This window comes from Amblyraja radiata, chromosome 37 (assembly GCF_010909765.2).
Source record: "Amblyraja radiata isolate CabotCenter1 chromosome 37, sAmbRad1.1.pri, whole genome shotgun sequence".
In the NCBI taxonomy this organism is placed as follows: Eukaryota; Metazoa; Chordata; class Chondrichthyes; order Rajiformes; family Rajidae; genus Amblyraja; species Amblyraja radiata.
In genome coordinates this window covers 7,246,494-7,273,916 of record NC_045992.1, presented here as the reverse complement: position 1 = coordinate 7,273,916, position 27,423 = coordinate 7,246,494, and the positions used below count along the sequence as shown (strand labels likewise).

General features: G+C 46.8%; 1 protein-coding gene across 2 annotated transcripts in view; it reads left to right on the top strand.

Annotated features, from left to right (window-relative positions):
• cdh23 (cadherin related 23) overlaps positions 1–27,423 on the top strand; it is a 556,325-nt gene that overhangs the window by 99,369 nt on the left and 429,533 nt on the right. For both annotated transcript variants that reach the window (XM_033012745.1, XM_033012744.1), the window contains exons 4-6: positions 12,675–12,817; positions 18,124–18,171; positions 21,413–21,505. In XM_033012745.1, coding sequence (XP_032868636.1) covers positions 12,675–12,817; positions 18,124–18,171; positions 21,413–21,505 — 284 coding nt within the window. The remainder of the gene's footprint in view (positions 1–12,674; positions 12,818–18,123; positions 18,172–21,412; positions 21,506–27,423) is intronic.

Sequence of the window (27,423 nt, the reverse complement as noted above, 5' to 3'; positions counted from 1 at the left end):
CTTTTGAAGTTTGTTTTAAAATATTAGTGCAGTAGGTCATAAGGACTGTTGGAGCATGGGGCAACTAAGTGCCAAGGTAAGCTAACCTCATCTGCTCATGTCATAAGGAATAGGAGCAAAATTAGGCCATTCATCCCATCAAGTCTACTCTGCCATTCACTCATGGCTTATCTATCTCTCCCTCCTAACCCCATTCTCCTGCCTTCTGAACAACCTCTGAAACCTGTACTAATCACGAATCTATCTATCTGCCTTTAAAAATATCCACTGACTTGGCCTCTGCAGCCTTCAGGATCTATAGGATCAATAAACTCATCAGGAAGGCTGGCTCCGTGCTGGGGGCGGAGTTGGATTCTTGGGAGGGTGGTCTTGGAGGGGAGGGTGCTCCTCAAACTGCGGAGCATCATGGACAATACAGCTCACCCCCTCCGTGACAACCTGACGAGTACCTTCAGCAACAGACGGGTTCCACCAAGATGCAGGACAGAACGCCACAGGAGATCCTTCTTCCCCGTGGCTGTCAAACTTTACAACTCTTCCCCCTTCTGTCGTGGGGTCGACTGAGACTTGACTCCCCTCCTTTTGACTCTGGTGCCTTGGGGTATTTTTTTGCCACAATGCCGTCACTACTTAACGATAGATTAATGGAGTGCCACGTGTATTTCATGAATTGGCTTCACCCGAGATTGGTTCTGATGTGGAGTGACTCTAATGTGTGGGCGAAGTGATCAGCAAAGATGCATTCAGTGCATTCATGAGGGAGGAATGAATAGAAGCCCACATCAACAGATGGAAGGAGTGTGGGCAGAGGCTCATGCAGGGCCAAATGGTATATTTTCCTGTGTTTGAAATGCAATGTAATTCTATCTAATTTTGGAGGAGTAAATGCTTCCTCATCTGCCTGTGAATGCATCAGCCTATTGCCATAATCTCGCACCTTTCTCTGCATTCTGTGCGAACCTCAAATTCATGCATTGCAGGGAGATGTTCGTCTTGCTTTAACAGCGGGAGATAAAAAAAACGTCTGCAGTGCTTCGTGAATAATAACGGGTTGGTGACGTGCCAAATCCCAGCTTCAAAGGCATCTATTTGGCACTGTCTCAATGAGGCCCTGACTCTTCATTTTTTATTATTTAAAAGGCTAACATTTACAGTATTTAAACAAATGTAATTCCATGCTGATCAGGATAAACCCATATCTGGGAACATAGTCCAGCGATTAATGTCAAACATGCTCCAACGCTTACACTGAAAAATGTTTTAAAGAGGAAACTAATTTGTATGTTCCCGTCATTGAAGTTACTGACAAAATATATTGAAAGAATTGAGCAGTTATTCAAGCTGAAGTTCATTAGTACATATGTGATAGGATCAGAATTAGGCCATTTGGCCCATCGTCTACTCTGCCATTCAATCATGGCTGGTCTATCTTTCCCTCTTAACCCCATGATCCTGCCTTCTCCCCATAACTCCTGCTGCAATGTAGTTATGCTGCCTACATTGATGGTAAACAAAATCCAACTTTAGTTTTACTTTAGTTTAGAGATACAGTGCGGAAACAGGCCCTTCGGCCCACCGGGTCCGTGCCGACCAGAGACCCCCGCACATTAACACCATCCTACACCCACCAGGGAATTTTTTTGCATTTACCAAGCCAATTGACCTACAAACCCAATATCTCGGAGAAAACCCACGCAGGTCACGGGGAGAACGTACAAACTCCGTACAGACAGCACCTGTAGTCAGGATCGAACCCGGGTCTCCGGTGTTGCATTTGCTGTAAGACAGGAACTCTACCGCTGCGCCACCGTGACCAAACTAAATCAGGGCTGGAGCTACCTGACACCAATGCTCCCTCTTGGAGCCGAGTGATATTCTGTTCATTATGTCAAAAGTGATTGGCGCAGATATAGGCCATTCAGCCCATCAAGTCATGGTTGATTTAACTCTCCCTCCCAATCCAATTCTCCTGCCTTCTCCCAATAACCCCTGACACCCGTACTGATCAAGAATCTATCTATCACTGCCTTAAAAATATCCATTGACTTGGCCTCCACAGTCTTCTGCGGCAAAGAATTCCACAGGTTCACCACCCTCTGACTAAAGAAATCCCATCTCATCGCCTTCCTAAAGGAACGTCCTTTAATTCTGCGACTATGACCTCTGGTCCTAGACTCTCCCACGAGTGGAAACATCCTCTCCGAGTCCACTCTATCCAAGCCTTTCATTATTCTGCATATTTCGATGAGGTCGCCCCTCATTCTTCTGAGCTGTCGCGAGTACAGGCCCAGTGCCGTCAAACGCTCATCATATGTTAGCCCACTCATTCCTGGGATCATTCTCGTCAACCTACTCCAGAGCCAGCACATCCTTCCTCACATATGGTGCCCTAAAATTGTTCACAGTATCTAAATATGGCCTGATCAGCGCCTTATAGAGCCTCAGCATTGCATCCCATTTTTTGTATACAAGCTCTCTTGAAATAAATGCGAGCAACTGTGTTGGGGCAAGGGGAAGTGCAGGGGTGTAGTGTGTTATTTGTATTGTTACAGCTGAATAGAATTGTGTTGGTACTTTTATATAATTTCAGTAAAGACTGCACAGGAGGTAGAGCTGAGCGCAGGTGCCAGCCAGCATCGCCTGGCAGTGTGACTGGGCTGGGCTATTTATCTTGTCTTGCTCGGAACAGATGGCAATTGCTTTTCATCTTAAGCTGTGCGTCTTGTTCAGTCGGGGGAGCTGGAGGTGACAGACTCGAGGGGTTCTTCATCAAAGTACACCACTTGCCGCAGCTCGATGAAAGTTGTTGGCGATGTATTGGCTGTCCCCGTACCGTTTCTGCCCTCTCACTGCGATGTACATGCCCTGGTTACAGAGGAAGGTTGTGGAGTGCTGGGTTCAAGTCTCACTCCGGAGACGTGCTGCCCTAAATTCCAGTGTTGTGCTTGGGGAATTTTTATTGCACATGTTCACAATATGTGGGTCTCTGCCAGCATTTCTTATCAATCCCCTCTTGTCCCTGATGGAGGAGGTAATTAAAAGTCAACCATATTGGAAGGTCTGGTATTTACTACACCTGAGCAGATGATAGGAGCCAAATTCCTCCCCAAAGGACATACTGAACCAGATGGGTTCATACTTGCCATTAATAAAACAAGTTTTAGTTCCAGGTTGAGTTGAGTTTAGCTTAGTTCAGAGATACAGCGTGGCAATAGGCCCTTCGGCCCATCGCGTCCGCACTGACCAGCGATCCCCACACATTAACACTATCCCACACACACTAGGGACAATTTACACTTAAACCAAGCCTGTACGTCTTTGGAATGTGTGGAGGAAACTGAAGATCTCGGAGAAAACCCACACAAGTCACGGGGAGAACGTACAAACTCCGTAGTCAGGATCGAACCCGGGTCCCTGGCACTGTCAGGCAGCAACTCTACCGCTGCGCCACCGTGCCGCCCTGAGTTGATTATTTGAAATTGAACTCTTCGCTGACATGGTGAGATTCAAAGTTGTGTCTCGGAGTTAATAGTCCAAAACTCTGGTGTTGGTTTAGCAGCGTGATCACAGCACCACTGCAGAGAACCGTGTGATCAGAGATGATCTTCTTTGGGTGAGAGGTTAGAGTCATAGAGTGATACAGTGTGGAAACAGGCCCAACATGTCCCAGCTACACTAGTCCCACCTACTTGGTCAATCACCCTCCAAACCTGTCCTATCCATGTACCTGTCTAACTGTTTCTTAAACGTTGGGATAATCCTAGCTTCAACTACCTCCTTTTCCCTTCAATCAACATGTCCTCCTTGCTCTGGGCAACTTTTGCTGACAAATTAAGAATAAAATAAAATAAAAGGACGTAACTTTTAGAAAGATGGGGAGGAATTTCTTCAGTCAGAGGGTGGTTTAAATCGAAGGTAGACACAAATTGCTGGAGAAACTCAGCGGGTGAGGCAGCATCTATGGAGAAAAGGAGTAGGCAACGTTTCAGGTCGAGACCTTCAGACTGATGACTGCTTCCGTCTGAAGAAGGATCTCGACCCGAAACATCGCCTATTCCTTTTCTCCATAGATGCTGCTTCACCCGCTGAGTTTCTCCAGCATTTTTTTGTCTACTTTTGACTTTTCCATCATCTGCAGTTCCTTCTTCAACACTTCATCAGACTGATGTCAGGGGAGGGGGCGGGACAGATAGAATGTAGACGGAGACAGTAAGACGAGCGGGAGAACTGGAAAGAGGAAGGGGATGGAGATAGAATGGGTAAGTTGGGCTGAGGGCCCTGCCTCCGTGCTGTTTAGCTTTGGCGTGCACAGCCTAAAGTTATTGGACAACTTGTTCTATTTGATGGTACACAAAAAAGCTGGAGAAACTCAGCGGGTGCAGCAGCATCTATGGAGCGAAGGAAAAAGGCAAAGTTTCGGGCCGAAACCCTTCCTCAGACTGATCGGGGGTGGGGGGGGGGGCGGGGAGAAGAAAGGAAAAAGGAGGAGGAGCTCGAAGGCTGGGGGATGGGAGGAGACAGCAGGAGGGCTGAGGAAGGAGAGGAGACAGCAAGGACTAACAAAATTGGGAGAATTCAATGTTCATGCCCCCAGGATGCAGACTCCCCAAGCGGAATATGAGGTGCTGTTCCTCCAATTTCCGGTGTTGCTCGCTCTGGCCATGGAGGAGACCCAGGACAGAGAGGTCGGATACGGAGTGGGAGGGGGAGTTGAAGTGTTGAGCCACCGGGAGGTCAGGTTGGTTATTGCGGACCCAGCGGAGGTGTTCGGGCGAAACGATCGCCCAACCTCCGCTTGGTCTCACTTGTTCTATTTGATCTTCCGTTTGTGCACGTCGAGTTGATTGCATTAGTCGAAACAGGGCGGACCACGTGAAGGTCGCAATCTTCCACCCCGCTGTTTAGTTCGATGTCTCTGACTGGGCATGGGGTTGGATGAATGCAACGTTGAGCCAGCTGGTTTGCCCTCCACGCAGCACCTACTTGCGGTTCTAAGTTACAAAATGCAAGTAGTGGCGTTCCTTCCGTATCCTCGCCCGCCCGCCCGTTTCCAGATTTCAAGGTCTGATGAGCGTGCCTATGGAGATCTCTGCTGGAGCTTATAAATGATGCATCGCCATAGTAATTAGATTCACTTCATATTTATCCTTGTTGTTCATAATTAATGAGATGTTTGGGACTCGGATGCCCGACAAGATCCCAAGGTAGGATTACTGTCGAATCTTAATGTGCCAGGTGACTGAGGGGAGTTGAAGGGCCCTTTCCTGACCTGATTAGAGATAAATAAACGCAACAGCACAATCAACATTCAACAAAGACATTCATTCTGTGCAGTAACTTTCTTGTGGATTAGTTGAATCATTGAAGTTTACAGCTTGGGAGATGATTATTGACTCACTGTGTGTACTAATGCTGCTTCCCAATGCTTGGTTATTTACAGGCTGCACGGTGGGAGAGTCACTACCTCACAGCGCCGGAGACCCAGGTTCGACCTTGACCACGGGTGCTGTCTGTACATTCTCCCAGTGACCGTGTGGGTTTTCTCCAGGCGCTCCGGTTTTCACCCACACTCCAAAGACGTACAGATTTGGAGGTTAATTGACTTCTGTAACATTGTAAATTGTCCCGAGTGTGTAGGGTAGTGAGAGTGTATGGGGTCGGCAAGGACCTGGTGGATCGAAGGGCCTGTTTCCATGCTGTATCTCTAAGGCCTAACGTTACACTGTGTCAAGAGGTCGACTGAGTTACAGTTTCTACCTTGCCCACCCCATTAGGGAACATGTTCCACACCCATAACCCTTCTTTGGGTGAAAATAATTTGCTTTAATCCTTAAATCTGTGTGGCTCCGAATTTTTAACCCCTCTCAGAGTATTCGGTCTTTCCAGTCCATTCTGTTAATGATATTTATGATGGAACACTTCTCAATTGAATCTTTCCTGAGCCTCAATCATCGCAAAATGAAACAACCTGTCCTGAACCAGCCTTTCATTGTAACTGAACTTTTCCTGGCCACCTCCTGAACAATTTCTATACCCTGTTGAGGTCGTGTCAGAGTCTCCTTGTAGTATGATAACCAGAGCTGTGCTCAGTAGTTTTAGTTTTAGAGATACAGTGCGGAAACAGGCCCTTCGGCCCACCGAGCCTTCGCCAACCAGCGATCCCCGCATATTAAGACTATCCTACACACATGAGGGACAATTTTTTACATTTACCAAGCCCATTACTTACAAACCTGTCCGTCTTTGGAGTGTGGGAGGAAGCCGAAGATTTGGGAGAAAACCCACACAGGTCACGGGGAACGTACAAACTCCTTGCAGACAGCACCTGTGGTTGGGATCGATCCCGTGTCCCCGGCGCTGCATTCGCTGTAAGGCAGCAACTCTACCGCTGCACCACCATGACTGCCCCCAGTCCAGCAGCAGAACATCAACAACTAGCCATGAGTTAAACTTGTGCCAGAGGGTGCTGGGCCCACTGAAGTTGCTTCAGATTCAAGTTGATCTCCGCTGGCTCAGCAGTACAGGTCCTCCCCCAGCTGACGATCGCTTGACGATGCATACGTGAAAGTAGGATTATGATTATGGAGAAAGCTTGTGAAGAATGTGAGGTTGTGGAGAATTGATGGGCTGCCTTCTCCTGTTGGAGAAGGGAATATGGGACCAATACTGGCCTCGGAGATGTGCTAAGGTTTTGAGCAGTTTTTTTAATAAAAGAGTTGGTAATGTCCTTGGTTCAAGGCCATTGGAGGAATATCAGTTTTCATTGGGTACCAGTTGATGTAATTGGGAGAGAGAGCCTTCACATCATCCACTTCTCTAGATATATCTTACGGAAAGGAGATTTATCTCGATGACAGTTATACAATATCATTGAACATCCATCATGGTGAGGGCAACTTACATTAACAAACATTGGAAGAAAAATATGATGAACTTGGTCTGGGAAGATGGGCTGAATGGCTCGTTTTGGCTGTAGGGTTCTCTTCGTTTTGTGTCCATCTTGTTACAAATGTCGGCCTCACTATCATCGTCCGTCCTGAAAAGGACGCAAGCTTTTGGCGACAATCAGTGGAAGCCATCACTTGTTGCAATAGATGATGGTGGTAGCAGAATTAGCTCAGGATACTTCCAGTATCCAGCCCCGCGACGTGGACACTTCTGCTATGGGGTCGTAAGCTTCACTGATGGGGTAAGAACATTTGTGTACAGCATTTGTGTGAGCCCAAGACAGTATTTAAATTGGTTTTGTTTAATATTATCACGTGTACTGAGGTACAATGAAAAGCTTTTTTAAGAAAGAGGGAGAGGGATCGAGGGAGAGGGACGAGGGAAGGGGGAGAGGGAGAGGAGGACAGAGCGAGAGAGGGTAGGAGAGAGAGATGAGCAGGAGAGAGAGAGAGACTCGAGAATGAGAGAAGAGACCTTAGAGACATCGAGACGAGCGCGAATCGAAGTCACACTCGAAGGAGAGTGAGTGATAAAAGCCGACGCCGTGATGAACCTACGGACGATGCGACTGCGCGATTGATCCTCGTAAGAGGGATCTGACGGGTCGCCGAGGCATGAGAGGCAGATGAGGAAGGAGAGTGAGGAGAGGAGAGAAAAGAGCATGATTCGAAAACGGGACAGAAGGGGACGGGAGAGTGGGGATGACGTAGACGAGAGAGAAGCGAGGAACGAGGATAGAGAGAGAGAGAGAGAGAGAGAGAGAGAGAGAGAGAGAGAGAGAGAGAGAGAGCGCCTTGAAGATGAAGAATCAAGGAAACATTAATTAAATTTGACAGCACTGATATGGTAGAGAAGCCGCCTTGCAGTGCCAGAGACTTAACCAGCACGTTTAATTATTTTTCATCGGAAATTTATTAATGAATTCTTACAGAGAGATATTTGCCATCAATTGAAGCTTTAGAGAAACATTGGCATTGTCAACCCTGTTTTGACCAATTGTTGACATTCCATCATGTGACATAAAACTCATGTGATAGGAGCAGAATTCGGCCCATCAAGTCTACTCCGCCATTCAATCATGGCTGACCTATCTATTCCTCCTAACCCCATTCTCCTGCCTTCTCCCCTCAACCTCTGATACCCACACTAATCAGGAATCTATCTATCTCTGCCTTAAATATATCCACTAATTTTGCCTCCATGGCCTTCTGTGGCACAGATTCTCCACCCTCTGACTAAAGAAATTCCTCCTCATCGTCCATTAATTCTGAGACTATGACCTCTGGTCCTAGCCTCACCCACATTTGGTCACATGGCATTTAATCACATGGTTCTTGGCCACATGATCACAGCATTGACCGTATTTGATTTTTGTTTCGTGTCAGTTAGACTTGTTCAAGCCATTGAGTCTTACAGCGTGGACACAGGCCCTTCGGCCCAACTTGCCCACACTAGCCAAAATGTCCCATATACACCAGTTCCACCTCCCTGCATTTGGCCCATATCCCTCTAAACCTGGTCCATCCATGTACATGTCTAAATGTTTCTTAAACATTGCAATAGTATCTGTCTCAACTACCTCCATGGCAGTTCGTTCTGTACACCTACCACCCTCTGCGTAAAAAAGTTACCCCTCAGATTCTCTCCCCCAACCCCCTTAAACCTATGTTAGTTGGGTCTTACTCACATATCCCCTTTAAACTTGCCCCTCTCTCCTTAAAGCTACGCCCTCTGATCTTTGTCATCCACCCTAGGGAAAAGGTTCAGACTCTCTATTCTGTGCCTCATCATTTTATACTGTAGACTGGGGTGAAGGAAAGAGTGTTCACGTTGTGGCTGTTTCCACCAATCTTTCCACCACCACGCACAAGAAGCACAAGAAGCTCAAGACCTACACCATTGTATGCAGATGCCAAGACGTGTGTTCATCTCTGGCTGAACAACCTCTAATCTTGTGTGTGGGCTCGATAAGAAGAAGACTGTAGACTTGCCCATTAACAACTGCTTTATTTAGTTTTTGTTTAGTTCAGAAATACAGCACGGAAACAGACCCTTCAGCCCACTGAGTCCGCGCTGACCAGTGATCCCCGCACATTAACACTATCCTACACGCTGGGGAAAATGTTTTACATATCATACCTATAAACCTGTTCGTCTTTGGAGTGTGGGAGGAAAGCGGAGATCCCGAAGAAAACCTAGGCAGGTCACGGGGAGAACGTACAAACTCTGTACAGACAGCAGCCGTAGTCGGGATCGAACCGGCTTCTCTGGCGCTGTGATGCAACAACTCTAGCTCTGTGTCACCGTGCCGCCCAATATTATACAAGTCATCAAAAGAAATTAAAATAAATTCCATTCATTAATTCCCACATGCCAGTGCAGTACAGCGTCAGGAATGTGAAATGATATCTTTGGAGGGAGTTGGAAAAGAAACTACCCAATGCTTGGGAAAGCAGCATATTGTACGGCATTGCACTAGCAGCGGTCATGAACATGGTCTCCTGCAGTTTCTGACAGGTACAAGTAGTTAGCTGAAATGAATGAGCAATACAGAGCACAGAACTGTGAGTGTGGACAGGGATCACCATTCATTTATCATCCCTGCGTCGAAATCCAGGGACTCCCAACCCAGTAACTCCATGCGGACATGTTTGTCATTTGGACAGCAGTGGTTCAAGGGGGCAGCTCAGCATCACCTTCTGAAGGGCAATAATTGTCATCCTTCTGAGTTCCGCAACCTGTGAATTAATTAACAGAACGCTAAGGCCTTTGCGGTAAACTTAATTGCAGCGTTGTTTGATCCATCTGTCAAGTTGGTGGCTGAGGTATCGAAACCTGCAAAAATTCAAAGTGAAAAATATGAGCAAATAGGATAGAATTGTGTAGGAAGGAACGGCAGATGCTGCTTTACACCTAAGGTAGATACAAAATGCTGGAGTTAAGGGCCTGTCCCACTTGGCTGTCATTTGCGCCTCATATACGCGTCATGATGCGCGACATCGCGTGCAAATCACGCGTCAGCACAGCTGTCTGGTGCGCGTGATGTCATTAGAATACCCTGCGGCAAGCGGCAGTGCCTGGTTACAGACTTCGACGCACGGTGACGTAACCATGCATCACTAAGCGATACACGTGAGACGTCGGGACGCCAACGTGCGACGCCAATACGTCAGCGATTCGTCACGCAGGTGGCGCGTGAGGATTTTGTTACACTACGAAATGCTGGAGCGCCGCGCAATACCGCGCACCACCACATGCGATTCCACGCCTCACCATGCGCAATGCTGCGTCACCCACGCGCACCCCACGCATCAAGACGTGCCGATCTATTTTACATATGGCGCGTAAATGAGGTGCCAAGTGGGACAGGCCCTTAACTCAGCGGGACAGGCAGCAACTCTCGAGAGAAGGAATGGGTGACATTTCGGGCCGAGACCCTTCTTCAGACTCCAGGGAGAGGGAGACTAGAGGTATGGAAGGGTAAGGTGTGACAACAACAGATCAAAGCAGACAATGTTCAAGGAAAATGTAGAATGGTTCATTGCTAGCCGTGGGAAAGGTGACAACGAGGCATACAATAGGAACAAATTAATCAGGAGGACAGTGAAACTAGTCTGAGAAGTAGGGTAGTGGAGGGAGGGTTACTTGAAGATCGAGAAGTCAATATTCTTACCACTGTATAGTAAGCTGCCCAAGAGAAATATGAGGTGCTCTTCCTCCAATTTGCGTTGGGCTCCACTCTGACAGTGGAGGAAGAAATAGTGGAAATAGATCAAGTTAGAGGAGTAGAATTAGCCCATCAAGTCTACTCCGCCATTCAATCATGGCTGATCTATCTCTCCCTCTTAACCCCATTCTCCTGCCTTCTCCCCATAACCCCTGACATCAGTACAGAGGACAGTGGAGATGGGAAAGAAATATTGCATGAATGGTGCATCTTATCACTTTGCTTGGGAGCGTTTTCATTTCAGACAATGAATTTATTTAAAGTCTGCGGGAATCTTCAGCAAGGAAGTGCAACAATGAAACCCTAGTCTCAAATAGGATGGATGGTGTGTCAGCGTTAATGGGGGTAGTAACGGCGTTAGCTGGGGAATTTACTGTCTTTAGGATGGAGTCACTGCATCTTTCGTCCCTATCTGATCATGCGTCTTTGATCAATGTTCAATCAGAAGGAAAAGCCTCTGAATAGGCAGCTCTCCCTCAGAGTTGTGTTGGGGAGACAGTTTTAGTAATCTGTCAAATGCAAGCTTGCTCGGCAAGGTTGTCGTTGGAATTCCTCAAAGCACTTAAACGATGATAGTTTTGTGTCAGATCTAATTCTGTATCCCTTTTCTGCCCGCTCCATCAATATATCTTTTCATTCTATTCTCCCTCTGGTGTTTATTTAGCTTGCTTTTAAACACAATTGTGTTATTTTTCCCCCCAGTAATCCTTGTGGTAGTTAGTTCCACATTCCCACTCTCTGAGCAAAGAAGTTTCTTGTTAATTCCTTTGAGATTTATGAATGTACTTGAGGGCTTTAGTATTGAGCCAATTCAAGTCATGTTTATTGTTATATGCACAAGTACCATCGGGCTCCACGGTGGCGCAGCGGTAGAGTTGCTGCCTTACAGCGCCAGAGACCTGGGTTCGATCCTGACCATGGGTGCTGTCTGTACGGAGTTTGTACGTTCTCCCCATGACCTGCGTGGGTTTCCCCCGGGATCTCCAGTTTCCTCCCACACTAAAAAGACGTACAGGTTTGTAGGTTTGGCTTGGTATAATTGTAAATTGTCCCTAATGTGTGTAGTTAGTGTCAGTTTACTAGTCGCTGGTCGGCGGGGACTCATTGGGCCGAACGAAGGGTCTGTTTCCGCGCTGTATCTCTGCACTAAGATGCAGGTACAAAATAAATCCTGCTTGCAGCAACGTCACAAGTGCATGGGTCAGATAACACACAACAACATAATCTGCAAGACACTGAAGTAAAAGATGGTTCAGATACAAAGATGTTAGTGCAAATAAGCTTTTGGCATTCTTGCTCACCAAGAATCTATCTAGCTCTCCTGAAGACTTTGCTTCCACTGAACTTTAAGGTCGAGAGTTCCAAATACATTCAATTCCCTGGGATGAGAGATGCCTTATTTTAAACAGTGGGCACAATTCTAGATTTTCACACACAAGTCTAACTAAACGCAGCACTAACAAAACAATGAACTACTATCTTTGGTTGCACTGAGGACTTGGGTTTTTTGCGCTTGAATCGGGGCTATTAATTTATTGATTTTTATTGATGATGTTATCAATGGATATTGTGTTTGCAAGCCTTTTATGCTGCTGCAAGTAAGAATTTCCTTGTTCCGTTGCCAATCCGAATGGACACTGGGACTCTTGACTTGCGATGGGGAAATATCCACATTTGCCAGACTCTCCTGTATCTAGTGTGTCTCAGTCTAGTCCCCCCTCATTTTCTAAACGTCAGCAGATCCAGACCTAGTCTTGCCCAGGTCCATTCCAGCTGTTGGTCTGGTGAAGTTTCTCTGAACTGCCTCCAAACATAGCCTATTCCTTTTCTCCAGAGTTGCTGCCTGACCTGCTGTGTGTTGCTCCAACACCTTTGTGTCTATCACTGCAAGGTAGCCCCTTATGTAGACATTGGATGATGTTCCTCTACCCTCTATTCTTAGCTCATGCTTATGTCTGGGGCGACTGACTGACTCACTGTTCTCTGTATTATTCCACAGGAACCTCCGTGACCAAACTGCGGGCCAGAGATCCAGACAACGACACGCTTGTGTTTGGTGTCGCGGGGGAAGAAGCCAGCAAATACTTTGCCGTGGAAAGCGAGAGTGGTGTGGTATGGCTTCGCCAGCCTCTGGATAGAGAGGTGCTTAGAAACATAGACAATAGGTGCAGGAGTAGGCCATTCGGCCCTTCGAGCCAGCACCGCCATTCAATATGGTCATGGCTGATCAATACCCCGTTCTTGCTTTTTCCCCCTTGATTCCGTTAGCCATTGTTACTATCATTGCTCCTGGCAAGGCTGGAGGCACAGTACAGACCCCAAGACCTTGCATCTTCAAGCAGGTTTCATTGCTGGGATGACTGATTTATCTCAACTAAAACATCTATTAATTAAGCAATATTCGGCCCTTGAGAATAAATTACTGCCAGTTTGATTGTGGTGATTTGCGGCAAGTAGCGCTCATCTATTCAATAGAAAAACAAATGTCTGCTAATTGGCAATAATCCACTGTAACCAAGTGCCTTGTCATAATTCACTCTTAGAGTGGATTAACATGGGACGTGACTTTCTACTGCACTTGTGCCCCGCATTCATAATCATCTCGAATGTCTTCCTAGACGTGATTCTTGAAATGGTTTTTTAAAGTAAATGCCCCCCCCTTGCACAATGTAACTTTGACTTCCTATATAATATGATCACTTGCTCAAATGATTTATGGTGATCTGTCGCTTGCTGTGGTGTTTTTACATTAGACTTCCACAAGATGTTCTCTCCCTCTCCCTCTCCCTCTCCCTGTCCCTGTCCCTGTCCCTGTCCCTGTCCCTGTCCCCCTCCCCCTCTCCCCCCTCTCTCCCTCTCTCCCCCTCTCTCCCTCTCTCCCCCTCTCTCTCCCCCTCTCTCTCCCCCTCTCTCTCCCCCTCTCTCTCCCCCTCCCCCTCTCTCCCCCTCTCTCCCCCTCTCTCCCTCTCTCTCCCCCTCTCTCCCCCTCTCTCTCCCCCTCTCTCTCCCCCTCTCTCTCCCCCTGTCTCTCCCCCTCGCTCCAAATTAATGACCTACATTGTTGGCCCAATGATTTGTGTGGGATTGGAGGGGTGGGGTGGGGGGGGGGGGAAGAGTCTGGCGAGTAGAAATACTGAAAGGAAATAAAAATATTGAAGAGTAACTGATTGGAAATTAAGAAGGAAGGAAAATAAAGGAAAGTGTGGCTCGAAGTTTGCTTTAACTGGGAACTCTTTGCAGTGCTTTAAACCCCATGATCTGTTTGAGCAGTCAAGATGTAGTTAATTCCGACAGTCTCACGTTTAACATTGTCATTTTGTAGCAGACAAACAAGTCGTCGGCCAGTCATGGTAGAGTAGGCCGATGAAAGGTCACCGCCCGAAATGTCACCTATTCCTTCTCTCCATGCTGCCTGATCCGCTGAGTTACTCCAGCATTGTGTGTCTACCTCCGGTGAAAACCAGCATCTGCAGTTCCTTCCTACACATGGTAGAGTGGGAATTGGTGGGCTAGAAGTTCTCCGGGACCGTGACCCACCACGGGAATCCTTGTCCATCTGGAGTAAACACAAGCGGACAACCTAGAGGTCACTACTTCAAAATTCAGAATCCAATCGTTTTTGATTCAATGATGCTTTTTCCACAGTTCTTCCCAGGACTTTTATTCCCTGACCTGTTTGTCTCCAAACTGCGGAAAGGAATTCATTCTTATGGTCCTGTCCCATTTTCACGACCTAATTCACGAGTTTGCCCTTGACTCATACTCGCAGCATGGTCATCACGAGGTCGTAGGCAGGCCGTGATGCTAGTCGTAGGTACTCGTGGCATCAAGTAGGTCGGGGCGTTTTTTCTAGCCTGATGAAAAATGTCCACGAGTAAAAAAGGTTGTGAATTAGGTCGTGAAAGTGGGACTGGCCCTTTACTCCCCCCCCCCCCCCCCCCCCCAATCCAATAAGCGATGCAGCTGACCTTCCCATCATCGCGGGTTCCTTTCAACAAACTGTTCAATGTCAGATTGTGGTTTTATTTACATTTCCCAAATGCCTCCACGAAGTGGTTGCTCGCTCAGTTCAACGTGGTGGAACACTTACCGTTCATAAGTGATAGGGGTAGAATAAGACCACTCGGCCCATCAAGTCCACTCCGCCATTCAATGATGGCTGATCTGTCTCTCCCTCCTAACCCCATTCTCCTGCCTTCTCCCCATAATAGACAAGAGACAATAGGTGCAGGAGTAGGCCATTCGGCCCTTCGAGCCTGCACCGCCATTCAACGTGATCATGGCTGATCATTCTCAATCAGTACCCCGTTCCTGCCTTCTCCCCATATCCCCTGACTCCGCTATTTTTAAGAGCCCCATCTAGCTCTCTCTTGAAAGTATCCAGAGAACCTGCATCCACCGCCCTCTGAGGCAGAGAATTCCACAGACTCACCACTCTGTGAGAAAAAGTGTTTCCTCATCTCCGTTCTAAATGGCTTACCCCTTATTCTTAAACTGTGGCCCCTGGTTCTGGACTCCCCCAACATCGGGAACATGTTTCCTGCCTCTAGCGTGTCCAAACCCTTAATAATCTTTGACACCCGCTACTGCTTTTCACACACTCTACGAGATGGCGTTTTGTTCTGGGGAAGTGGACACAGCAATCCTACCATCATGCGGTATGTAACATTTGCTCACTAAATCATTATTCTTTAGTCTCAAGGTGCTTTCTTAATTACACTTTCAGACTCAAATTTGAGCCTTGTAACCTATATTCAAATTACAGGCAATGTATTACCATTTTCCTTGGAGAATTCACTGTATTAATGAAGGATGCAGGGCATTAATGGCAATGGATTCCTATTCATTCTTAAAATAGTGCTATCTTGGGAGTTAAATTTTTAAATGAAGTAATTTTTTATTTTTAAAAACAGATGTCCCGTTTTTCAACCAGAGTTTATATTGTTCAAGAGAAGGTTGATTTTTAAATTCAGAGGTCGAATTGCTTTAATGCCAAAATTTTTTTTTAATATGGGAGGCACAAGGAATTGCAGATGCTGGCTTACAAAAGTAGACAGTGCTGGAGTAACTCAGCAGTGTCAGGTAGTATCTCTGGAGAACATAGATAGGTGACGTTTCGGGTCGGGACCCTTCTTCAGAAGGAGTCTTCATTTTTATTTGAGTCGTCTTCCTGCATATGGCGTGCACAGTCTAAAGGGGCTGTTCCACTGCGGAAACCTAATCCGCGAGTTCGCCCTCGACTCGTACTCGCAGTATGGTCGACACGAGGCCCTAGGACATCTTTGTAACTCTCCTTCATGCTCGAGAGTGGTCCCCGCGTACTCGAGGCCTCAGCTAGGTCGCGGCGTATTTTTCAACATGTTGAAAAATGGCCGCGAGTAAAAAAAGGTCGCCATGGAAAAAAATCGATATTTTTTTAACTCGTAGGTTTAGTCAAAGTAGGTCGTAGTAGGTCGGCACGTTAGTCGTAGATAATCGAGGGTAGTCGTAGATAGTCTTCAAAATAGTCGAAAGGAGGTCGAAGGAGATCGAAGGAGGTCGTCTTCACTCTCCACTATTCAGTGTCCAATTTTCCCGAAGTTAGTCTTCAACATAGTTGAAGGAGGTCTTCAACATGACATTTTTTCAAACTCTCCTAAACTCTTCTAAACTCGCCTATTAGGTCGCCGCAGTGGGACTGCCCCTTTAAGTTGTAGGTCAACTTGTTCTATTTGCTCTTGTTTGTGCACGTCGAGTTGATTGCATTCGTCGAAACAAGGTGGACCAGGTGAAGGTTGCAATCTCCCACCCTTTATTTGAGTGCACAATGTGATTTACAATTTATTTTGTAAAAGTTCATTTTTCATACAAATTAGCCCACCTGCCTAATGATACAAGTCAGAGGCTGGAACAGTAAGCTACAAGCCCCCTGATCATTCCATTATAAATCTGTAATTGTGTTGGGTATCCTGAAAGCACTCACTTTCTTCGAAAATAAAGAATTAGGCTGAAGCTATGGATTATAAATTGAAAGAAATTATGTGATGCATAATCAGTAGTTTAAATTGGAAACAAGGCAGGGCATAAATTGCAAGTCCTCTTTGGAAGCTTTTCTATCGACACAGAAAATTGCAAGAAGAAAGCCAATTATTGTTCCTAATGTGAGTGTCTCCATGTTTCAGCAATTCCAACCAGCTTAATGGCAGTATGCAAATCGAACAAACTTGCAGTGAAAATATAACCTTCACAGTATTCAATGTTTTATAAGCTGGAGTGCCTTTTTTATTGATGGTGTACACTTAGTTTCGAGAGACATGCAAGGCTTTCTGTACTTTTGATTATAGCTTTTTTCTGTCAGGACATAGAATTACTATCCAAACTGTTTTATTTCACGTTGTCACAAAGTCGTACAGCTCAGAAACGGGTCCTATCACCCATCACGTCTGTAACAGCAATCAAAGACCTGTTTATATGATTCTGTTTTTCCAGCACTCATCCCCAGCCTTTTATGCCACGGCATTTCAAAAATACCCATCTAAACATTAAACGTGAGAATACCTGTTTTGTCCAACCCATCAGGTGGTGCGTTCCTGATTTCCACCACCCTTGGGGTGAAAAAGTTCCCCAGATCTCCTCTCAATAATTGTAGACCTCCTCTAAATCTAAATCGAGTCTGAAGAAGGGTGCTGACCCGAAACGTCACCCATTTCTTCTCTCCAGAAATGTTGCCTGTCCTGCTGAGCTACTCCAGTATTTTGTGTCTATCCCCTAAATCTCATCTCCATTTGCCCTCAACCTCTGCCCTGTGTTGTGAGGAACAAGTTTATATCTTCTGTCTACCATTTCCAGCCCTATCGATGCACCTCATATTCTTTTATGCCTCAATGAGGTCAACGCTTGCTCTCGTCTGCTCCAAAGAGAACACACCCAGCTTACCCTGGTGGCTCACAACTACAGAGCTCCAATTGAGGCCACATCCTGATGAATCTCCTCTGCGCCCCCTCTAGTGCATCACACCCATCCTATAGTGTAGCAACCAGAACAGCACACTGTACTCCAGTTGTGGACAAACTATGTTTTCTAGAAGCATGTATTCCCTCTGCCGTCTTTGCCTACCTTGTCTACCTGTCCTCCACCTGAGTAATCCTTGGACATATATACTCACAGTTCACTCCTTTTTAAAGTCTTATTAGCCATCTCAAAATGCATTTCCTGGTGCAGTATTAATTTCCATCTGCCATGTGTGTAAGCACAAATGGCAAATAAAGTTTTTGACCTTTTTTTACCTTTGCCCATCCTCCCAACTGATCAATATTGTTCTGCAAAGTTATCACGTCCAAATAACTGCTGTGTATCGGACAAAACTTTGATCTCATACTTCTTTTCAATTTTTTTGGTAAAAACTCAGAACTGGAAGTTTTGATCTCACTTCACATGTTTCGGTTTTTTTTCCAACTTTTTTTTTCCAGCTGATCTCGGAACTTCAAGTGGAATTCTCCGTAAGCGACAAGCAGAGTGTAAGTAATATTCTTTCAGCTGAGTTTAAAGATGTGATTTGTGAAGTTTAATCGTTTTCACCAACCATATTAAAATAAAGCACCTCTATTTGAGAGACTGTGGATGAGATAGATATGTTCGTAGCACAATTCTTCAAGAAAGTGAATGAACAAGAGCTCGAAACTGTTCACGATCCTCCAAATGCAGTCTGACCAGTCCCCACCGGACACAGCCCCTCAATGTCCAGCAGAGGAAGGACCCCGGATTGTGGTCCACCCCCTGCAGTGCACTTGTATTGGTTGCACCAAACACCGGAAGTGGCGGCGCTGTTGAACGGCTGCGGCTCGCCTGCAGTCTGTCTGTTTTTACTTTTTTTGTGTTGTTTTTTTTGTCTTGTTTAGTTAATTTTTTTGGTTATTAAGTTGTGTTGTGTGTGGGGGGGGGGGGGCTGAAACAGGGCTTTCTGTCTCTTTTTATTCGGGGGAATGCGACTTTTTTTTGTCGTATCCCCCTTCTCTGCCTCCGTCTGCGCTGAGGCCTAATGGCGGAGCTGGCGGCCTCCAATCTGCGACCGACCTCGAGGCTCCGGAGGCAGAGCCAGCCAGGACTCGCCAACGCGAGGCTGGCCGTCTTCGAGCTGTGGCGGCGTTCAGGCGCTCCAGTGACTCGGCGCTCCGGTGAGGGCGGCCCGGCGCGGGGCTGGGACGGTGCTGGCAGAGACGCTCCGGTGGAAGCAGCACGACTCGAGGCTGGGACGGCGCTCCGGTGAGGGCGGCCCGGCGCTGGGCTGGGACGGTGCTGGCAGAGACGCTCCGGTGGAAGCAGCACGACTCGGCGCTCCGGTGAGGGCGGCCCGGCGCGGGGCTGGGACGGTGCTGGCTGAGACGCTCCGGTGGCAGCAGCATGAATTGGCGCTCCAGTGAGGGCGGCCCGGCGCGGGGCTGAGACGCTCCGGTGGCAGCGGCACGACTTGAGGCTGGGACGGCGCTCCCGTGAGGGCGGCCCGGCGCGGGGCTGAGGCGGCGCTCCGGTGGCTGAGGCGGCGTTCTGGCCGGGGCGACCTGAATCCGGGGCTCGGCCGCGGGCCAGTGGACGACATCGTCGGGAGCTCGCAGGTCACAGGCTGGTACCTGTTTTCTGGAGCTCCCGCGGCAACAGCTGCGTCCGGTGAACTGGAGGGCGGAAGCTTCGACCACCCCGGGCCGCGGAACTTGAACCGGCCCGTTCGCGGAGCTCGGTTGAGCCGCGGGACTGACTACCATCGCCCGGTGGGGTAACAACATATCGCCTCAGCGCAGAGGGAGAAGAGGAGGGAAGAGACAGTAACCCTAAGATTTTTGCCTCCATCACAGTGAGGAGGTGCCTGGTGAACTCACTGTGGTGGATGTTAATTTGTGTTTATTGTGTGTTTTGTTGTTTATTATTACATGTATAGCTGCAGGCAACGACATTTCGTTCAGACCGAAAGGTCTGAATGACAAATAAAGGATCTAAATCTGTCTAAGTCTAAACTTCAGTGAGTCTCTCAGCAAGAACTGCTGGAATGGGCCAGTTGGCAATATTCCTTGTGGAGGAAACAAACTGCAGATGCTGGTTAATTGAGTAATGGGGCTGTCCCACTGTACGAGCTAATTCAAGAGTTCTCCCGAGTTTCCCCTGATTCGAACTTGGAGAATTATGATAATAGCCGCTCGTAGGTACTCGGGGCTCTCGTGGACATTTTTCAACATGTTGAAAAATCGTCACGAATCTTCACGAGCTTACCGTGTTTCCCGAGTACCTGCCGTTAGCGTTACGAGCCGCTAAGAGACGCCCCGAGCTCCGATGTACCCGCTACGTACATTCTACGTGCTTACAACGAGTTTGATTTTTTTTTAAACTCGGGAGAGCTCTTGAATTAGCTCGTACAGTGGGACAGGCCCTTTACTCAACGGGCCAGGCAGCATCTCTGGAGAACGTGGATAGGTGATGTTTCGGGTCGAGACCCTTCAATATTCCCTAACGCACATCTCGCTGCGCAGGGAGATCAACATGTTTTGGACAGACCAACGAACGTCTTCCACTGAGTTGTTGGCCTTGTAGCAGCACTTGATGTCTGTCACCATGCGTGTCCCTGGGAACAGCCGTAGATGGAAGAGTCAGCAGTCGCACAACTCCTAGGGATAAACCGTGACAAGGGCCCTTGCATCCTCCTCTAGACCCTCTTTACAAATCCAGATCCGAAGAAGAGGCGGGCAACCATCTCCTCTCCATTGCAGCTGTTCCCAGATCCTTTTACTCTAAAGTTATGAATAAAAAGGAACTGAAAGTTCACTTTGCTAAGGTTCTGTTGATGCATATTTAAACACTGCAGTGTACATGCATTGCTTCAGTTCTAAAAATACAATTTTGATTTTGGTTAGTTGTACTGATTAACTATACAAGCCCATAACTGGTAGCACAGTCAGTGATCTGCATGAATTAATCAAGCCATTTCACACTTAGCATAATGCATAATGATTAGTTGGTAGCTCTGTCCTCTCCTGCATTGGGGAAGAGAAGGTGGGCAAGTATCTTGAATCAAAGCCTAATGACCTAATGAACGTCAAACTAGCAGTCAGGTGGAGGGTAGACAAAAATGCTGGAGAAACTCAGCGGGTGAGGCAGCATCTATGGAGCGAAGGAAATAGGCGACGTTTCGGGTCGAGACCCTTCTTCAGTCAGGTGGAGGGATCCATTCTGTTCAGAATTTGATTAATTTACAACCAAGGGCGGCACGGTGGTGCAGCGGTAGAGTTGCTGCCTTACACCGAATGCAGCGCCGGAGACCCGGTTCAATCCCAACTACGGGTGCTTGTCTGTACGGAGTTTGTACGTTCTCCCCGTGACCTGCGTGGGTTTTCTCCGAGATCTCCGGTTTCCTCCACTTCTTCTTCTTTCGTGTGGCGTGCACAGCCTAAAGTTGTGGGACAACTTGTTCTATTTGATCTTCCGTTTGTGCACGTCGAGTTGATTGCATTAGTCGAAACAGGGCGGACCACGTGAAGGTTGCAATCTTCCACCCCCCTCCCACAATCCAATGACGTACGGGTTTGTAGGTTAATTGGCTTGGTAAATGTAAAAATTGTCCCTAGTGGGTGTAGGATGGTGTTAATGTGTGGGGATCGCTGGTCGGCGCGGACCCGGTGGGCCGAAGGGCCTGTTTCCGCGCTGCATCTCTAAGTTAAATTAAACTAAAGTGCAGTACAACTTCTGAAACCCTTCTTGACTTTTAATTTGCAGGTGATTAAAGGCATCGTCAATATTCAAGTGGGAGACGTGAATGACAACCCACCCGTGTTCCACAACCAGCCCTACAGTGTGAGAATCCCTGAGGTCAGTGCCAATCCCGGATGGGGAGCCTTGTATTAAACCCAATTATTGCCCAGTTATTGTTAATTTACCTGCTCTCTGCAAGGTCATCGAATTTCTCTCCATGACGACCACTTGTGGATTGCGCTACCTCGAGAATTGTGTTTATTTTAGATTTACGCAGAGAGTGGTGAGTCTGTGGAATTCTCTGCCTCAGAGGGCGGTGGAGGCTGGTTCTCTGGATGCTTTCAAGAGAGAGCTAGATCGGGCTCTTAAAAACAGCAGAGTCAGGGGATATGGGGAGAAGGCAGGAATGGGGCACTGATTGGGGATGATCAGCCATGATCATGTTGAATGGCGGTGTTGGCTCGAAGGGCAGAATGGCCTACTCCTGCACCCATTGTCTATTGTCTATTGTCTTTCTGCGACAGAGTGGTGGAACTTGTGCAGGAAGGAACTACAGATGCTGGTTTAAACCGAAGATAGACACAAAGTGCTGGAGTAACTCAGCGGGACAGTCTGCATCTCTGGAGAGAAGGAATGGGTGACGTTTCGGTTCGAGACTGAAGTAGTCTAAAGAACTTTGAGTCTGAAGAAGGGTCTCGACCCGAGACGTCACCCATTCCTTCTCTCCAGTGAAAGTACACAAAAGTGCTGGAGAAACTCAGCGGGTGCAGCAGCATCTATGGAGCGAAGGAAATAGGCAACGTTTCGGGCCGAAACCCTTCTTCAGACTCATTCCCTTCTCTCCAGTGATGCTGCCTGTCCCGCTGAGTTAATCCAGCTCTTTGTGTCAAGAACTTCTAGGCTCCGAGCCACAGCACTCTGGATTCACGCACCACTGCCTAACTTAGGTTGACATTCAAATTCGATGTTGAGATGGTACAACAATAATGAGGTCGCTGTTTTTTATAGCGGAGATGAACTAATGTTTCAGAATTAATTGAAGACACCATGGTGCTATTTGCAGGATGTTTTTCTTATACTTAGTCCATCGTTCATTGAGCAAAACCAAGTGAAATGATTCCAAGTCATTGTTTGCACTAACAAAATTAAGTGAAATGATTGGAGTTATTCTTTCACTAATTTTCATTCAAGTATTAACTGGACTTGAAAAGCATGTGTTCCTTGGACAACCTTTCATTTCATCTTCTCACGGATACTCACTCAGTTCTCTCCACTCCTCCTCAATCTCCAATTCACTCATTTCCTTGGTGTGCGACTTCTGACGAGGGGTCATTTTAATTGCAATGTTTTTCTCTCTTTACAAAATGTTGCCTGACCTACTGAGTATTGTTGTTCTACTCAATACCGGCGTTTACTAAGTGAGAAATGGCTGCCATGTTTATGCTACAAATGAATTCTATAATAATCCCATCTTCGTCATTGTTAATGGGTTTAAGGTGAGGCGGGGGAGGAAAGATTTAAGATGAATCTGAGGGGCAACATATAGAATGCGCTGCTGGAGGAGGTAGTTGAGGTAGGTACTATCACAACATTTAAGAAGACAGGAAGATGAATAGGATAGGTTGAGAGGCTTATGGGCCAAGCGTGGGCAGGAAGGACGAGTGTAGATGGGACATGTTTAGGTTGGATTGGGCAAGTTGGGCAGAAGGGCCTGTTTCCACGCTTATGACTCTATGGGTCTATGAGTCTATGAGACAATGAATCTATGATCTATTATTCAGGGGCACCTGGAAAGTGTGATGGTTGTTCCTGGAATATTTTTGTTTCGTGCCTTTTAGAAATTCACAGCACATGGCGAATGCCAACATTTCCCCAGGGTCCTGAGAGCAGATGTGTTTCTATAGAGAACAGATATAGGATCGTTTATTTTATAACTGTGTATTTGTAAACCATTGTGTGTGTGTCACTTTATGGCTTGGCCACTCTCTGTCTTCCTAAGCACCTGACTTGTCACCTCTGTACTGCTCCAATTCTGGTTGATATTATTTGTTCCTGGTTAGAGCTGTTCCTATAATCCAAAGCCTCTGGCTTTACTGCTAAACTGTCATTACCACAGTACTTGCCTCTCCTCAAAGTTTCTCTTTAAGACTTTTGCCGAACTTTAGTTCTTTTTAGTTTTGTTTAGTTTTTAAAAAGTTTTGTTTAGAGATGCTGCGTGGAAACAGGCCCTTCGGCCCGTCGATTCCTCACCGACCAGCGATCCCCACACACTGACGCTCTCCTACACACACTAGGGACAATTTGCATTTATACCAAGCCAAGTAACCTACAAACCTGCACGTCTTTGGATTGTGGGAGGAAACCGAAGATCCTGGAGAAAACCCACGCAGGTCACGGGGAGAATGGACAAACTTCGTACAGACAGCACCCATAGTCAGGGTCAAACCCGGGTCTCTGCCGCTGTGAAGCAGTATCTGTACCGCTACGCCACTGTGCTGCCCTTTCCATCTATCCTAACATCTCCAACCTGGTTCAATGTTAGATCTTAGTTGGCAAAGACCCTGTAAAACCCAATGGGACATTTTGCAGTGTTATAGGTGCTGTATAAATTCAAATTCATCATTCGGATAATGCGTACTCAAATTTGTAACAAGGTGTTTTTTTCAGCTAAAGTTGCAAATATAGACTTTGGACTATAAATCAGATGTGTATTTAATACTCTTGCCCTTTAGTGATGCTGAACAAAGTAGAACAAATAATTAAAGAACCTTAGATAGACATAAAAAGCTGGAGTAACTTAGTGGGCAAGAGAGCATCTGTGGAGAAAAGGAATAGGTGGCGTTTCACGTTTGAGAGCCTTCTTCAGACCATGCCAACATTCTGCTCTGTATGGTATCCTTTAATATTGGACGAAAATCAAACACCTTTATCAGGAAGCAAGTTCTAAAATAAATGTTCAGAATTGTTGTGCGTTTGTTGATGCCAAGAAGAGAAATATTGTCTTTGCATTTCAAACGCAATTATTGAACGTGTATTATTAGCTGTTCAGCTTAAAGTGGCAAGTGATCCAAAGTCTCTTAAAGTGGTCCAAAATCAATTGCCGAGACAATGTCCAGAAGGTACAAATTTTCAGCAAGGTTGTATTGATGAGATTAGATATGGGATGCAATTAATATTTGTAAAATGCCATTAGATTACAAATTGCAAAAGAACACGGTCTCCACTAACAGTTAAAAGCCAAAAGTTGTAATAGGATTACACGCTGGTTTAAAGTGAAGATAGGCACAAAAAGCTGGAGTTAAGGGCCTGTCCCACCTACGTCCTCTGCCAAGTTTCCCCTTGACTCATGCTCGCAGCATGGTCGTCACGAGGTCGTAGGAGGTCGTAGGAGGTCGTGATGCTAGTCGTAGGTACTCGTGGCATCAAGTAGGTCGGGGCGTTTTTTCAACATGATGAAAAATGTCCACGAGTAAAAAAGGTCGTGAAATAGGTCGTGAAAGTGGGACGGGCCCTTAACTCAGCGGGACAGGCAGCATCTCTGGAGAGAAGGAATGGGTGATGTTTTGGGTCGAGACCCTTCTTCTTGTTCTTCTTCAGAAGAAGAAGAGGTCTGGAGAAGAGTCCCGACCCGACACGTCACCTTCTCTCACACACGACTTCTCTCCAGAGATGCTGCCCGTCCCGCTGAGTTACTCCAGCTTTTTGTGTCCAACATCTACATGAGGAGTGATGCTGCCAGTTTATCTCAGCAAATGGGATCTGAAGGTCAGTTTAAAAATATCTCTCAGCCCTTAACTAATGTGCAACAAAGAGCACTGGGTGCAGTGACAGACAGAACACATTCTGCAAATTGGAGAGTCATAAAACTCTATTACCAGGAATCAAATACCCCGGCAGAGAACAGTGATTTGCATAAAATGAATACATGCAAATTTAATGAGGTTTGTCACGTTCAGCTCCTGGTGTCAGCTTCAGCCATGCCGACACTCAGCCATCCTTTAAGATGACGAAAGAATCATTACGGCTTCACAAAGAAAGTTTTGTGCAATTGGTAACCTGTTTTCATACTTTATTCATGAATAAGCATTGTGATTTGTATTCCATAAATTAAGCTATAAAACCATTCCCACACCATAAATAATTTACACAAACATGCCGCCCATGCTGGTGATCCAGATTTCTGACGAAACATTTCCAATTCCTGGGCTAACAATGGCTCGTTTCCTTCATCATCGTTACTTTTTTGCCTATCCTTTATTCATTGTTCTCTATCTCTCTGCATCATCATCCATATCTCTCGTTTCCCTCGTCCCGAACCAGTCTGAAGAAGGGTCTCGACCCAAAACTTCACCGTTGGCCGCGCGCACGTATGCGCACACACGTGAGGCTTCGGCCGTGGGCCCTGTGGACGGTAACATCGGGAGCTGACCTGGTTGGTGACCGACTCCGAACACCAGCAACAGCAGCTTCATCCGCCACGAATCGTGGGGCTTGAATCGGCCCGTTCACGGGGTCTCTCATCAGCCAGCGGGGGCTTCAACATCAGGAGCCTCGATCGCCACGACGCAGCAGTTTGATTTTAAGCCGCGCCGGGCGATGAAAGGCCCCACGAACGGGCCGATTCAGCCTTTAGAAAACATCTGATAAAACATGGGGGGGGTGATTGTCCCCCATCTCTCAAAGCAGGGGAGGGGACGTGCACCCCCCCCCCCCCCCCGTTCCCCCCCCAGGATTTTCGCCCCTGATTCCTTCTCTCCAGAGATGCTGCCTGTCCCGCTGAGTTACTCCAGATTTTTACGTCACTACTATTTCCTGTATTTGTAACTGGCCAGTCGTCAGTCAATAAAATAACCTGATTCCCTGCTATTGCCCTTCCCACTGAGAATCTTTAATATTCTCACCTAGACCAAATTATTTTGTGACTAACTGATATATCACCATCATTTTGAAAACAGGAAGATCCTAAAAAGAAAATGCCTGATAAGCTCACACCATGAAGGTTGAAGTGAGATCGTTGGAAAGCGGATTGCTTAATGTACAGCGCCCAAATGCATTTTCCGTGCTTAGTTCAGTTTTGTTGAGAGATACAGCATGAAAACAGGCCCTTCAGCCCGCCCAGTCCGCGCCAACCAGCGATCCCCGCACCCTTACACTATCCCCTTACACACACACACACACACACACACACACACACACACACACACACACACACACACACACACACACACACACACACACACACACACTAGAGACAATTTACAATTTTACCAAGTCTATTAATCTACAAACCTCTACGGGAAGAAAACAGAGATCCCGGAGAAAACCCACGCATGTCACGGGGAGAACGTACAAACTCCAAACAGACAGCACCCATAGTCAGGATAGAACCCAGGTTTCTGGTGCTGGAAGGCAGCAACTCTACCACTGTGCCACCACAGTAGCTGTGATAAATTCATCAAGGCTTGAACCGTGGAAATTGCTTTTCCCTTGGCCTCTTGGAGTTCAGTTCTAGACCCTCTCTGCATCTACACCAACATGCCCTCTGCTTGGATGTGTTAGCTGAGGTTTAAATGCTTCATGTTGGGAGAAGGCTTCAATGTGAAAGGTGCAAGAATGCTTCCAACTGAAGTACATTTGCTACCATTGGTTTGAAAGATTTTTATCGCGAATCAGGAGCAATGTGTTGACTTAGATTGTACTCTGGCAGATTAGCTCCTGTGAGGCTGAACAATTCAGATGTTCCACTTCCTGCCTCTGTGTTTATCTGTTGGCTCAGCTAATGTTTGCTCGGTGAAGCAAGCTGGGGAAGGTCCATTATTTCAGATGATAGACTTGGGACCGGCCATAGCTGTCCATAATGTTGTTTCACATTACACAGCGTTGCAGGAGGCACGGAAAAGATACAGATTGCACAGGAGTCACAGTGTCACAGTGCAGGCTCTTATTGTGATTTAACTCAAACCCAACAATGAAACATTGAGACGTGGAAACATACAAAATAGGTCCAGCAGTTGGCCATTCGGCCCTTCGAGCCA